The sequence below is a fragment of the Erpetoichthys calabaricus genome, chromosome 8, assembly GCF_900747795.2.
Source record: "Erpetoichthys calabaricus chromosome 8, fErpCal1.3, whole genome shotgun sequence".
In the NCBI taxonomy this organism is placed as follows: domain Eukaryota; kingdom Metazoa; phylum Chordata; class Cladistia; order Polypteriformes; family Polypteridae; genus Erpetoichthys; species Erpetoichthys calabaricus.
Window position 1 is genome coordinate 158,582,154 of NC_041401.2, and position 13,898 is coordinate 158,596,051.

Below are 13,898 nucleotides of genomic sequence, written 5' to 3' on the forward strand. Positions count from 1 at the left end.
CTCTGCTAAATTATGGTGCTGCATTGCAGACACATATGGCGTGTTAGAACGTTTTGGAAACCAAGTTCCTGTTTGAGCAGAAAGATTTTTTTTCCCAATCTTATAAGAAAAACAAAAAATTAAGCAGGAGTGCAGCAGTGAGTCCCAGAGTACAGCTGAAACTGCAGCTGAAAGGTGTATCACTTATTCTGAGTCAAAAGATAGGAGCGGGGTGGAAAAGCAAAAGTTCCAGACTACTTGGCTATTGGACTTCAACTGACTTTATACAATCTGGAGGAAGACAGGATAATGTGAAAGTACTGCTGCAGCAAGCTTAGTTTAACTGGTAAAACAGAATTTATGGAAGGATCACACAGTTTCAAACATGAAAATCTAACAACGCACATTTGACAGAAAATGACTTGCAGCAGGCTGCAACAGTGTATTGGCAGCAAGCTAATGTGCCAAAGAACATGTGGCAGTAAAAGGTTTTATATACATAAAAATGATGCAAAAAGATAGGAACTTTCAGTTAATATAAACTTGGCATATTAATTAACAAAGTAAGAACTGAGTATCACAAAAGGAAAGTAGTGTGTACATTTCCCTAACAAATGACAATGATCTTTGTGCCGAACTAATTTCAAACATTATTGTAGACTTACAAAAAAAACTTCGGAGGCGAAATATTGTTGTAGCCAGACATTTACATAATGCTTTGCCAGTAAACTGTCTCTTTCTTAGAAACTGAGAAGTTTCTTAAAGTAAATTACAAGTTTAATTTTGAAGTGTCGGTTTAATATAATTCTGAATACATAAGCCATATTGCAAGTTTAGTTAATTTATTGAAAACTGTTGTTTTTAAGAAACTTTTTCTGTGAGTGTGTTCATTACCCAGCCAAAGACAGTAGTGCTACTGTTGTGTTTCTATTTATTTTCAGTGTATTATTATGTGAATGCTGTATAAAACCATACATTTTGTTTAAAATATCTACATGTAGTTCATTTACAAAGTACATTTCTTAAAATTTGATACTGATCTATTATTTGGTGAAATGTTCAGTTTCATGTGCTCTATGTGCTTAATTTCAAGTGATTTAAAAATAATCCAACTAATCAATCAACAAAATAATCGCCAGATTCATTGAATATTGTTAGTAGTAGTCCTAATTGACACGCATGTGCATGGAAGGAGATTACTGACTTACAGCTGTTGATTACACTTCTTAAATACTTTACTACAGAGGTATGTCATTAGCTTAATTTCTTATGTCCTTGCAAATTACTGATAAATGGACCCACAGAGTCAGTTTGTGGCTATACTAGATTATACTTGTTCTCTTATCAGTACTTAACCTTGCAGAGGTGTAGCAGCAGGACCGGGTCACAGATCAAGAGGCTTTAATTAAAATACATTCTATGATTGCTAAAGACAAAGGCTATTAGTTAACAGCTACAGCTAACATGCATATAAGTCATTCAATATCTATACTAATAAAAGGCAAAGCCCTCACTGACTCACTCACTCACTCACTGACTGACTCACTCATCACTAATTCTCCAACTTCCCGTGTAGGTGGAAGGCTGAAACTTGGCAGACTCATTCCTTACAGCTTACTTACAAAAGTTAGGCAGGTTTCATTTCGAAATTCTACGCGTAATGGTCATAACTGGAACCTCTTTTTTGTCCATATACTGTAATAGACTGCAGCTCGATGGCCGTGGGAGGAGGAGTTGCGTATCGCGTCATCACGCCTCCCACGTAATCACGTGAACTGACTGTGAACGTAGTACGTAGAAAACAAGGAAGAGCCCCAAAGAGCGCTGAAGAAAACATTCATTACACAATTGAGAAGGCAGCGAAACAATAAGAAGCGAGCGAGTTACGCATACAAGCATATTCATAAGTGCAGCTACTGCGGAAACAAAGCATGGTGTAAACCGTAAGTTTAAATTAAGTTTATAGAAACGCTCCCGCTGCCATTTGCAATACCATATTCGCGTTAATGAGAAGACACGAGGTATAAACGAGACTTTGGATCACTTTGTAATGGAGTTAAAATTGCTGTAGCGAGAAACTTTTAAGTGCCGGGTCTTAGCTAACATTAAATAAAGCCATGGACATCGCAACATCACACAAGAGAGCGACTCACGTGAACTGACTGAACGCAGCACGAGTGATCACTTCGATGAATCAAACCTGTTCAAAAAAACACATTACACAATTGATAATGCAGGAAAAGAATATGAAGCGACTGACGCATACAGACATTTTCATGAGTGCAGGTACTTCGGAAACAAAACACCGTGTAAACCTAAAGTTTAAATTAAGTTCATAGACCTACAAAAGGTTGCCATTGATTTGAGGCAAGATTGCTTTTCTCCTGTACAACTATATGTTGCATTCTCAACAGTAAGCTTGCACGGCTTGGTCACATTACAACCGGAGTGCTGAACTGACAACGTGGTATACAAAGAGAACTATAACAATCGTAATAAACGAACAATAAAACAGCGGAGAACCCGTGGATTAAATAAAAAGGCTGCTTCCTTGGCGAAGCAAGGAAAAAGGATGACCTTATATGGCGTTCATTTATAAAACAGTGGAGAAGCTGTGTAAAGGCTGCTTCAGAAAAAAACAGCAGAAGGCCTTATATGGGCAGGCAGTCAGCTAAAGAAGGGAATCAATAAATAACTATAATCGTAATAAACAAACAAAAAATAGCGGACAATCCGCGGATTACATAAAGGAAATGGGTACCTGAACAGAAAAGTGAGTCTCAAATAGCTACACAATAACTATAACAATCGTAATAAACTAACAATAAAACAATACAGAACCGCTAAGCAAGGAGAAAGGACGGCCTTATATGGTGTTTGTTTATAAAACAGCGGAGAGGCTGTGTAAAGGTAGCTTCACAAAAAAACAGATCCTTAACAAATTGTTATTGGCATATTTTCCCTCAATTTAAAAAGGTTTTCTTTTCTTCTTAATAAAAATTTAAAAGCGCGGGGATTTGCCTATATATACATATATATATATATATATATATATATATATATATATATATATATATATATATATATATATATATATATATATATATGTATATATACGTGAATGTATGTATGTATATATGTATGTCTATATATACAGTATATATATATGTAGATATGTATATATATATGTAGATATGTAAATATGTATATGTATATATGTGTCTGTATGTATATATATATATATATATATATATGTGTGTATGTATGTATGTACGTGTGTATATATATATGTATGTGTATGTATGTGTATATGTATATATGTATATGTGAGTGTGTATGTATGTGTGTATATGTATGTGTATATATATGTTGATATGTGTATATATATATGTATATATATATATGTGGATGTATATATGTATATATATGTATATGTAGATATGTGTATAACCTCTTTAACACACTACTTCTCCGCTGCGAAGCGTGGGTATTTTGCTAGTTATCAATATATACCAGTGAATGCAAACAGTGAAAATCATATTTAACAATAAAAACCAACACTCACATGTGACAAGTGTGAAAGCTTTCTTTAGTAGGGTGTACATGTTTTAGGGCTGTAGATCTAAATTGTCAGTCAGTCATTTTCCAACCAGCTATATCCTAACACAGGGTCATGGGGATCTGCTGGAGCCAATCCCAGCCAACACAGGGCGCAAAGCAGGAATAAATCCCAGGCAGGGCACCAACCCACCGCAGGACACACACACACACACACCAGGGACAATTTAGGATCGCCAATGCACCTAACCTGCATGTCTTTGGACTGTGGGAGGAAGCCAGAGCACTGGAGGAAACCCATCCAGACACAGAGAAAACATACAAACTCCTCGCAGGGAGGACCCGAGAAGCAAACCTAGGTCTCCTTACTATGAGGCAGGAGTGCTACCACTGCACTACTGTGCTGCCCAGATCTAAATTGTCTTTATGTAATTTTTCTTCATGTTTATAAAGATGATTTGAAAGGAAATATTAAAGTCTAGCTGGACTTTTTTTTTTTTGTTCAATGGGGACCCAAAGCATTTGGTAAGAATAGATCTTTATATATTTGTTTTTATTGTTAATCTTGTTTTTTTTTCTTTTTTACTATATAGTCTATAGATTACACATTTTCAAAAATGCTATTTCTTTGTAATAGCATGTGATAAATATATTTATTTCTTAGTTCTTATTTGTATTTTCCAAAATAAAAATATTTTGAATATAAATTAATTAGATTTGTTGACTCAAATAATTATTGTAAAAACAATTTAAAACTCATTTGTTCAGGAATGCATTCAGTTTACCCTGACATTTTGATCATTCTTTTAGTTTACCTCTCTATCCAGGATGATTTTCAGTTGTATCAGGAATTTTCTTATAGTATTTACATTTTTGGATTTTATTGTGGTTTATTGTCTGATGCTCTATTTCAGAGCTTTTTGTTTCCTTTATTTATTTAGTGTTCTATGTTGATATATTTTGTATCCAATATTATGTATTTTTTGCTGTTCTTTTCCCTGTTGTTCATTGTGAAGTTCTGTGAAGTGCTTCAGCTTAGGAAAGGTGGTATATAAATTTATTTGTATTTTTCAGTTGATTAAAATCGTCCCTATGAAAACAAACATCACAGTAGAACTACCCACCATTTGCCTATAAAATTGAACCATTAGATGCATCTAAACTGGATTCAGTATTGATTATCCCACGATATATACTGTGATAATTTTTAATTATATTGTGATATAAATCTTTGGTTATACCATCCACCCTTATTATAGAGCATGATATTTAAAGCTTTCTGTATGCAGGGCCTGAATCATGTTTGTCATTTTACTTAATGCAATTATTGGCAACAGCTGATTTAATTGGTTTGTACTGTAATCCAGAGAAGTGCCAAAAGGAAGCCAGTATAAAATGAGGAAAACCTAAACAAGTTCTTCAGTGCAAATGCAAGGCACTGGCCCTTTTTAAAGGCAACTGTAACAGAGTCTATTCATAATATTCAGCACTTTTGAAGTTTAATACTTGTCATCTCAAACCACATTATAATAACGACTCGATAATAAGAATTATTTTGCATGTAAGTGATCATTTAGTTGGTTAGGCTGCATTCCCAAAATTTCTCACGGGTGTCCATCATTTCCAACATTTTATGAAGAGTTGCATACGGATGGGTAAGAGTTGCCTTAAATATATGCAAGGGTTCTTGTCAAATTTTCTTTTATAAATCACAATTTTACTGTAAAGTTGCGCACACATCAATTTGGGCTCCTTGGTCCGTTTATGCATCTATAGTCTGTACTGTCTTGTGTAAAGTATATTTTTAAAGCAAGCTGTTTTTGTTGGCTCAAAATTCAGTCCTGCATTTCATTTCGTCTGCCATCCTTTAGGGTACAAATAGGTGAAAAAGTAAGTAAACCCCGTGAAATCTTTTTCTTTTTTAACGTACAGCATGTTGACATACCAATATTTGATCTGCTATTATACAGTATCTTTAGATTAAGATGATGTACTTGAAAAGAAAAAAATACAATATGACTTTGCTATAATTTATTCAGTAAAAAATAAAACAGATACGGTGTTTCTCTCAGTGGAAAAAATAAGTAAACCCTTGCCTCTAATTGCTGGTAATTTTCTCCTTGGCAGAAACAACCTCAAGTAAGCATTTCCTATAATTGTCTACCATTCTCTGACTTACCACTGTGGGCTCCACATAAAGAAGACATGGCATTTAACAAAAAACACTACTATTTTTAACATAGCACAAAATAGCAAAAGAATAAATAACACACAGTATTACATAAATATAATATGAAGCACAATCAAAAACAAAATTATATTTAAATAATAAGAAAAACATTAAAATAAGCTTTAACTAGATCAGCAACTTTGTACCATAACAGCTTAGTATTTGTCTGTTTGGCTCCCCTTTTTGCTTTTGATATTTTGACCATTTTGAATTTTTAGGTTTTCTGCTTTTGACCTTATGTTATTTAGGATTTGAGATTTTGAATTTTATGGACTTTATTTATCCCAGTGACCCTGTTCCAGATAAGTGGTATTCCTGCCTTGCAAGGGGAGTGGCTTCAGTTGTCATTATCCATTGATAATCAGTGTGAAAGGTTAAAGGTCAGATATAAGATCCACAGGATTCCAAAAACATTCAAAACCTTTTGATGAAATTCTGTCTTGTTCTTGTACTTTGCTATTGACTTTTTTGTTTCAATCTTTTTACCTCAATTTTGTCTCATGTTCTGTTTTTTTATAGTCAATTGATTTCCCAGATTCTCAGAAAAGTTCTCCTGTCAGGGCGCTGTCAGGACACTGGCAGTGCAATGACCCACACCCATCTGGAATGCATTTCTGCCTTGTGCCCAATGCTGCTGGGATAGGTAGCATAAATTCAAGATGTTGGCAAAACCTATATACACATAGGGAGAATGGATAAATTGCAAATGGAGTTTCCATAATTTTGTTGTAACTAATCTGCCTATCAGTACTCAGTAAGCATTTTCATCTTAATATTTAAAGCAATAAACTGCACTATCAGTGTTTGAGTTTAATGTGTGACTGAGTGGGGTGGGATATTCCCCTGTGTATAACAACAAATAGAGGGATATTCAGTAGGCTTGGGGAGATTTTGCTGGGTTGGAGGGGAATTTAGGATAATGTTAAATAATATTGCATATGCATTGGTATTGTCTGAACCTGCACTGATATTATGATGCTGAAACTCTTCCCAAAGCATGTTTATTAGTTTACGTACTGTAAATGGCCAGAGTTTGAAAAAGGCATTCTCCTTGACTAATAACGCCCACTTCTGTTATTTATATCCTTAACAGTTCTAGGAGCTTCAAAACGCTAAAAATCATACATAATAATTGTCTGACTAACTGACACTGAGACAGATTTTACAGGGGATGCATAAAGTAATGTTTTATTTACATTTATATGTGAAGTTCTCAGCTTTCCTTTTGAAATGCTCTATTATGTACTTTTCTACATTTCCCCATTGTTTTCACAGCCTACAAAAATGGCCGCTGCAGATCCTATTCCAAGCTGACTTAAGGTTTTTAATCAGTAACTTAAGATTGTCTGTGTTCCAAAATTTAGACATTTATCCAGTAAAAATCTTGCTAAAATTTCACTTTCATTCTGTGACGTGCGAGTCACCTGTCTTGCACCCCAGTATACGAGGCTGGGTCTCAGTACTTTAGCGAAACCAGCTTTATTAGGGAAAAAAATGAACATTTGAAAAATCAGAAATTTAATAAACAACCAAGAAAAGTAACATTGCAACAATTCACGCTACGAACTGAAAAATGAAAATTTGAAAAATCCGTAATACAAAAATTAACCATAAACCACCAAGAAAACTAACCTTGCACGAGTCGATTTCTGGCATGAAGTGAGGAGGAACTGGGTGGAGAACAATCCGGTCTCATCGCAGTTGAAGACTTGTTGCGGGATGTAGCCTTCGTCCTCCACTAATTTTGTGAAATTTTTCACGAATTCTTTCGCAGCTTCAGCGTCGGAACTAGCAGCCTCTCCATGTCTTACCACACTATGAATGCCACTTCTCTTGCAAAACTTTTCAAACCATCCTCTACTGGCTTTAAATTCCTCACTTTCGTCACTCGTAGAAGGATAGTTTTGCAGCAAATCGCCATGAATCTTCCTGACTTTCTCGCATAACATCGCCTCGCTTACGCTATCCCCTGCAAGTTGCTTCTCGTTCAGCCACACTAGCAACAGTTTTTCCACCTCTTCCAGCACTTGAGGCCTCAAGTTAACACTGTAACTCCTTTTGCAACATCAGCTGCTTTAATAGATTCTTTCTGCGTTAGAATAGTCGAAATCATAGATTTTGACTTCTTGTACTCGGCGGCAAGATCAGTAACACGAACGCCACGCTCATACTTTTCAATAATTTCTTTCTTTACTTTGATTTCAATTTTCTGCAAAACTTTCTTCTCACCACTCTTCACTTGCTTAGAAGTCATGGTTAACTGCAAAAGCACACGAAATACTGTAGAGCACAAAGAGTTCACAGGTAAAGCACGCACGTCTGACTGAGAACAATGAACAGGGAGAGGCTGAACACGTGCTTAAATACAGTAATCAGCGCATATGAACCGGAAGGGTAATGAAATAGAGCACAAAGAGTTCAAAGCGAAAGCACGCACGTCTGACCGAGAACAATGCAACACGTGCGGAAATCATCGGCGCACACAAACTGAAAGGGAAACTGGCTTGTTCGTATACTGAGTGTGTGGTCATGAACCGAGGCAAAAGTTTGGCGAACTTTTTGGTCGTAAACCGATTTGTACGTTTACCGAGACGTTCGTAAACCGAGGTTCCACTGTATTGCACTCCTCAGATAAAAATAATCCATTATCCTTAGCTTATGTGAGCAGAGCGGGTGGTGTTTGAGGCTGTTGAAGAACAGACAAGTCAATGAAGTCTGATGCAGTTTTAGGTGAGGAAAAAGATTAGTTATGCTGCCGGCTTTGGTAGCAATCTTTTTGAGTTCAGTTTACGAAATACCTCACTTTGTTGTACATCTAAACTCTCAAAGCTAAGCCATCTCTATATAAATGAGTATGTGTTTATTTTAGCAACTAAAGTTTTTTCTCTATTGCTGTGTCTTTATGTGTGTCCTCAATGTTGCTACTTGATCATCGTATCAGGTTATCTGTAAACATTTGATCCCTAAAAAAAAAAAGCCACCCAGCAGCCATTAACACTACTACTACTACTATAATAATAATATATAATATATAATAATTTCTTATTCCCATTAGTAAAGAAATGTGTTAATAGTTTGTTGATTTGTCTGTGTATTTGTTCATTAACCGATGAAGGATGAACAGAACATTTTTTACCCTGGTATTTTGTTTGTCCTTCCACAGCAAATGGACAGCCATGCACAGACCAGCTCTTTTTCTTCCTCTCCCTGTGCTGATTCTTTAGAATCACCAATCTGCCACAACCCCAACTCTGCTCCACGCTATGGTACTGTGATTCCCAATCGCATCTTTGTTTGTGGCTTTGACTTAAAAGTAAGTGTCCTTATAACTTTGACTTAATAACACTTGCTATCCTAGCTAGTGTAATTTATGGTAGGTGCTCTTTTGGTAGATATATATTTATTTGAAAGATGTATGAATTATTTTCTATAGAGGAAAGGTGGTGTGCAAAGTAAAGATTTATTACTTTAAAGAGTAAAAAACTTGATGGCCATTGATATTTTTAAACTAAACAAAGTAAAATTCATTTTTATCCTTTTAGGCAGCTGAGATTATCTTATTCGTACATAGGTTATCACTTTTATTTTATTTTCCTTTTGTGCATTCTTGTTCATTTACAGTCAGGTATATTTTAAATAAAAGCAGTCACTACACCCTAAAGAGATGAAAGTAGAGCGACAGAGAAACATTATTAGGCAATGTGGAAAGGTGGATATTCAGAAAACTATAGGAAAGTTTACAGATGAGTGAAGGCCATTCAGTCCATTACACTTATCTGGTTAGCCAATAGCATTCCAATATTGTACTTACCATCAAATGTTTAACCAAAATACCATGAAAAATGCAACACCTGCAGATGAGCTGAATGTGATATTTTAAAACAATATCAGTTCTGAGAAACATAACATCAGTTTGTAAAGAAACAACATTGTGCACATGTGTGCTACGTTTGTTTGGTGAAAACTAGTGAGAATGAATCTAGCTTTTATATAAGTAACATACTGTATAAATGTTTATACAAAGACCATCACAAATCATAATCACAAACTGGGCTTTGCACGATACCTTGGCGAGCTCTGTAAGCTGTGCTTTTTCTTTGAAGGACAGGTGTGTGGTAGACTGATGTCCGACCTGCTGCTGCATCCAAACAGTGCCATCTTTCGCCTTTACACCTGGTGCAGATGCGTTGTTCTTATGTGTGAGTGGATGTTTCTTGTGGGGAAGGCTTCTGTTCTCTTTCTCCAATATAGAACCCTCATCCTCATCTGAGTTCACCTCTGTTATAGCACGTCTTTATGTGAAAACAGTAGTGTCAGATTGGGGTGAGCGTGAATGCGACTGAGAGAATAAAACTGAATAAAAAAAAAAAAAATGCTAACCTTTACAAGCACGATACATTTACACCGGCAATTACAGACTTGAATCAGCGTAAGGTTTGAACTCGCGACCTGTTGATTATGAGTCAGCAGCTCTTACCGTTGTACTACCAAAGCAGTCGTGACAATGACATACACTAACCTGATTTCTTTTTCTTCGGTTATAGTTTTGAATAAAGGTGCACTTGTTTTGTCATACTTTTATCTTTTGTGAAAGTGCTTATTTGATGTTTGGACTTCAGTCTTCACACATTATACACTTCATGCCAAAATTTTGTTGTTTGTGCTAAAACAGGGTGGCACGGTAGCACTGCCTCGCTGCTGCCTCACAGTTAGGAGACCTGGGTTCGCTTCCCGGGTCCTCCCTGCGTGGAGTTTGCATGTTCTCCCCATGTCTGCGTGGGTTTCCTCCGGGTACTTCGGTTTCCTTCCACAGTCCAAAGACATGCAGGATAGGTGCATTGGCGATCCTAAATTGTCCTAGTGTGTGCTTGGTGTGTGTGTGTGCGTGTGCGTGCCCTGCAGTGGTCTGGCACCCTGCCTGGGATTTGTTCCCTGCCTTGTGACCTGTGTTGGCTGGGATTGGCTCCAGCAGACCCCCGTGACCCTGTAGTTGTGGATGGATAGTGCTAAACATGAAAAAAGTTTGTCTTTTAGGTAGGGATGCACGATAATATTGGATTTATATCTGTATCGGCAGATAATGCGTTAAAATAATTTTATCGGCATCTGACCGATGACTAAATTGGGCCGATAATTCGAACCGATATTGATGACACATTCACTGTGTTCCGGATGTGCCAGACGTTTAAGCGACGCTGGGCTACTGTGCGAAAATGTCTGCGGTGTGGAAGTTTTTCAAAGTGAGTGAGAGTGACATAAAATATGCCATTTGCAACACTTGTTCAACTAATGTTTTGCGTGGAGGGACCAAAGTGCGAAATTTCAATACCACCAACTTAATTACACACTTGAAGACACGCCATCCTGACAAATATACAGAATTCCTCAGAGCAAAAGAGGAGAATCCTACGCCACCGCGCACAAAATCAAAAACTGCAGTTGCTCAACGTGTTGATCAGTTACTTGAAAAATCAAAGAAATTTGATAAAGATAACCCTAACGCTCAAACAATTACTGCAAAAGTGATGGAATTTATTGCTCTGGACAATCAGCCATTTTTTGTTGTAGAAGATACGGGATTTCGAAGGCTGCTTGAGCATCTTGAGCCCTGTTACCAGATACCCAGTCGCCGTTATTTTTCTGACATAGCGCTTCCAGAGTTAAATAAGTTTGTGGAAAATCATGTGCACAAACTCCTTGCTGAAGATGTCACAGCCATAAGCTTTACCACTGATATATGGACATCTGATAAGAGTGCTATTAGTATGCTTAGTTTAACTGCTCAGTGGATCGACCGCACGCCCAAGAATGCTCCGAATCACACATGGGTGCTGCACTCCCTGTGGCGTTTAAAAGAATGTTTGAAACATGGAAAACACCCAAAGAGAATCTTCATGTAGTATTACGAGACAGTGCATGCAACGTTGCAAAGGCTATGGAGGAATGCGGGATCCTAAGTTTGCCATGTATGGCTCATACTTTACAGCTTGCCGTGAACAATGTTGTACTATCCCACCGCAGCGTCTTGGATACAATAGCAATCGGCAGAAAAATAGTCGGTCACTTTAAGCATTCACAATTAGCCAACTCGCGTCTCAAAACTATACAAACTGAACTTGGTATGCAGACGAAACGTTTCGACTAGATGGAGCAGCACATTCTATATGCTGCAAAGCTTGCTGTAGCAGAAAAGAGCCCTTGGGGCTTATGCCTCCAATTTTGAGTTACCTGCAACTCTAATGCCTACTCAGTGGGGTTTGATCGAGAACATAATCACATTCCTTGCTCCATTTAAACAACTGACAAAAGAAATTTGCCAATCTGAAGCCTTGGCTTCTAACGTTATTCCCTCAGTTAATGCTTTAAAACGACTGTTGACTAAAAGCGCTCATACTGACTTCGGAGTCAAAACCAGTAAAAGCGCTCTCTTGGAGGCTGTAAACAATTGTTTCATTGAGATTTACACAGAAACCATGTACTGTGTTGCCACTATTGTAGACCCAAGATACAAAGACCACTATTTCAATGCAGATGTAAAATCACTGCCACTCAAAATGTTGTAAGCTCAGATGGAACTTGAATCGAACGAAATGCAAACGACTGAATCACAGATAGATGGTCCACAACAGAATAGGGCCAAGATAAATGACGAGGTGGCATGCACGCTCTTCGAAATGTACAACGAAATTCTTGAAGAAAAGACATTGATGCCTCAGGAAAACAGCCAGATGACAACAGAGGTGAGTTAAAAAAAAAAAAAAAAAAAAAAAAGCTCTGTGGAGATCTTTACAACTTTGTTTTAAGTAAATAACTAGGGCTGTCGGATCGAATGTCAAAGTCAAAGTGAACTTTATTGTCATCTCAACCATATACAAGTATACAGATAGACGAAATTGTGAAGCTCAGGGTCCACAGTATAACAACATCCATCCATCCATCCATTTTCCAACCCGCTGAATCTGAACACAGGGTCACGGGGGTCTGCTGGAGCCAATCCCAGCCAACACAGGGCACAAGGCAGGAACCAATCCTGGGCAGGGTGCCAACCAACCGCAGGACACACACAAACACACCCACACACCAAGCACACACTAGGGCCAATTTAGAATCACCAATCCACCTAACCTGCATGTCTTTGGACTGTGGGAGGAAACCGGAGTGCCCGGAGGAAACCCATGCAGACATGGGAGAACATGCAAACTCCACGCAGGGAGGACCCGGGAAGCGAACCCGGGTCTCCTAACTGCGAGGCGTGTAACAACATGACGTGCAATAAATAAATTAAAAATAGAATTAAAATTTAAAATATTAAAATTTAAAAATTAAAAATTAAAACACAGACGACATTGTGCAAAGATAGGACAAAGAAGTAGCAGCAATATTGATGTGTAAGATATGTAGTATAATAAATAATAGATATAGATAATACAGAAATTATCAGTGAATGCTAATAGTTGTTTAAGATGTGTAAACAATGACAGGTCAGAATGTTTCACAGCAGAAGGATATTAAGAGTGTCAAAATTCTTAAAGGTCAGTGTGAGATTTTCAGTTCTTTTCTACATGCACACTCGTCTTTGTAGGAAAGTGGCTCGCATGTATAAAAGTTCTGTTTTTAGAGGTGGTTGAGGACATGTGGAAGGTCCCAGGGGGCAGCCTGGTGTTAAGGAGTCTAACAGCTTGGGGGTAAAAACTCTCCTGCATCCTGGCAGATCTGGCTTTGATGCTGCAGTATTCACTATTCTAACATAATTCGAATGTATAAAAAATCTTGGCAAGAAAGAAAACAGCAATCGAATGTAAAAGAGTGGTTGTTGGTTTTACCTCACACTAACTTTGGCTTCATGTTACTTAAGACATGCTGGACAGTATTGTGGGATTTTACAGATCTGTTTTTGCATGTAACGTTTTAGGATCAGCCTATACGTGTTTCTAAATTGTTAACCCATATTGTTATTAGTCATTAGTTAAACGGTCAGCATCTACTGTGTTAAACACACCCATTTTAAAATATATATATATAAAATATTAATAATAAAATGTTTCAAAAACAGCAAATACAATACAGACATGCATTCAATTCAAATGCCATTTACTTATTTTTATTGTAAGGATTCTAATCTTAATCTGAC

At 37.1% G+C, this 13,898-nt stretch overlaps 1 protein-coding gene across 1 annotated transcript in view; it reads left to right on the forward strand.

Annotated features, from left to right (window-relative positions):
• Positions 1-13,898, forward strand: part of LOC114656637 (protein boule-like) — a 212,456-nt gene that overhangs the window by 46,972 nt on the left and 151,586 nt on the right. The window contains exon 2 of the mRNA XM_051931058.1: positions 8,931-9,080. Coding sequence (XP_051787018.1) covers positions 8,931-9,080 — 150 coding nt within the window. The remainder of the gene's footprint in view (positions 1-8,930; positions 9,081-13,898) is intronic.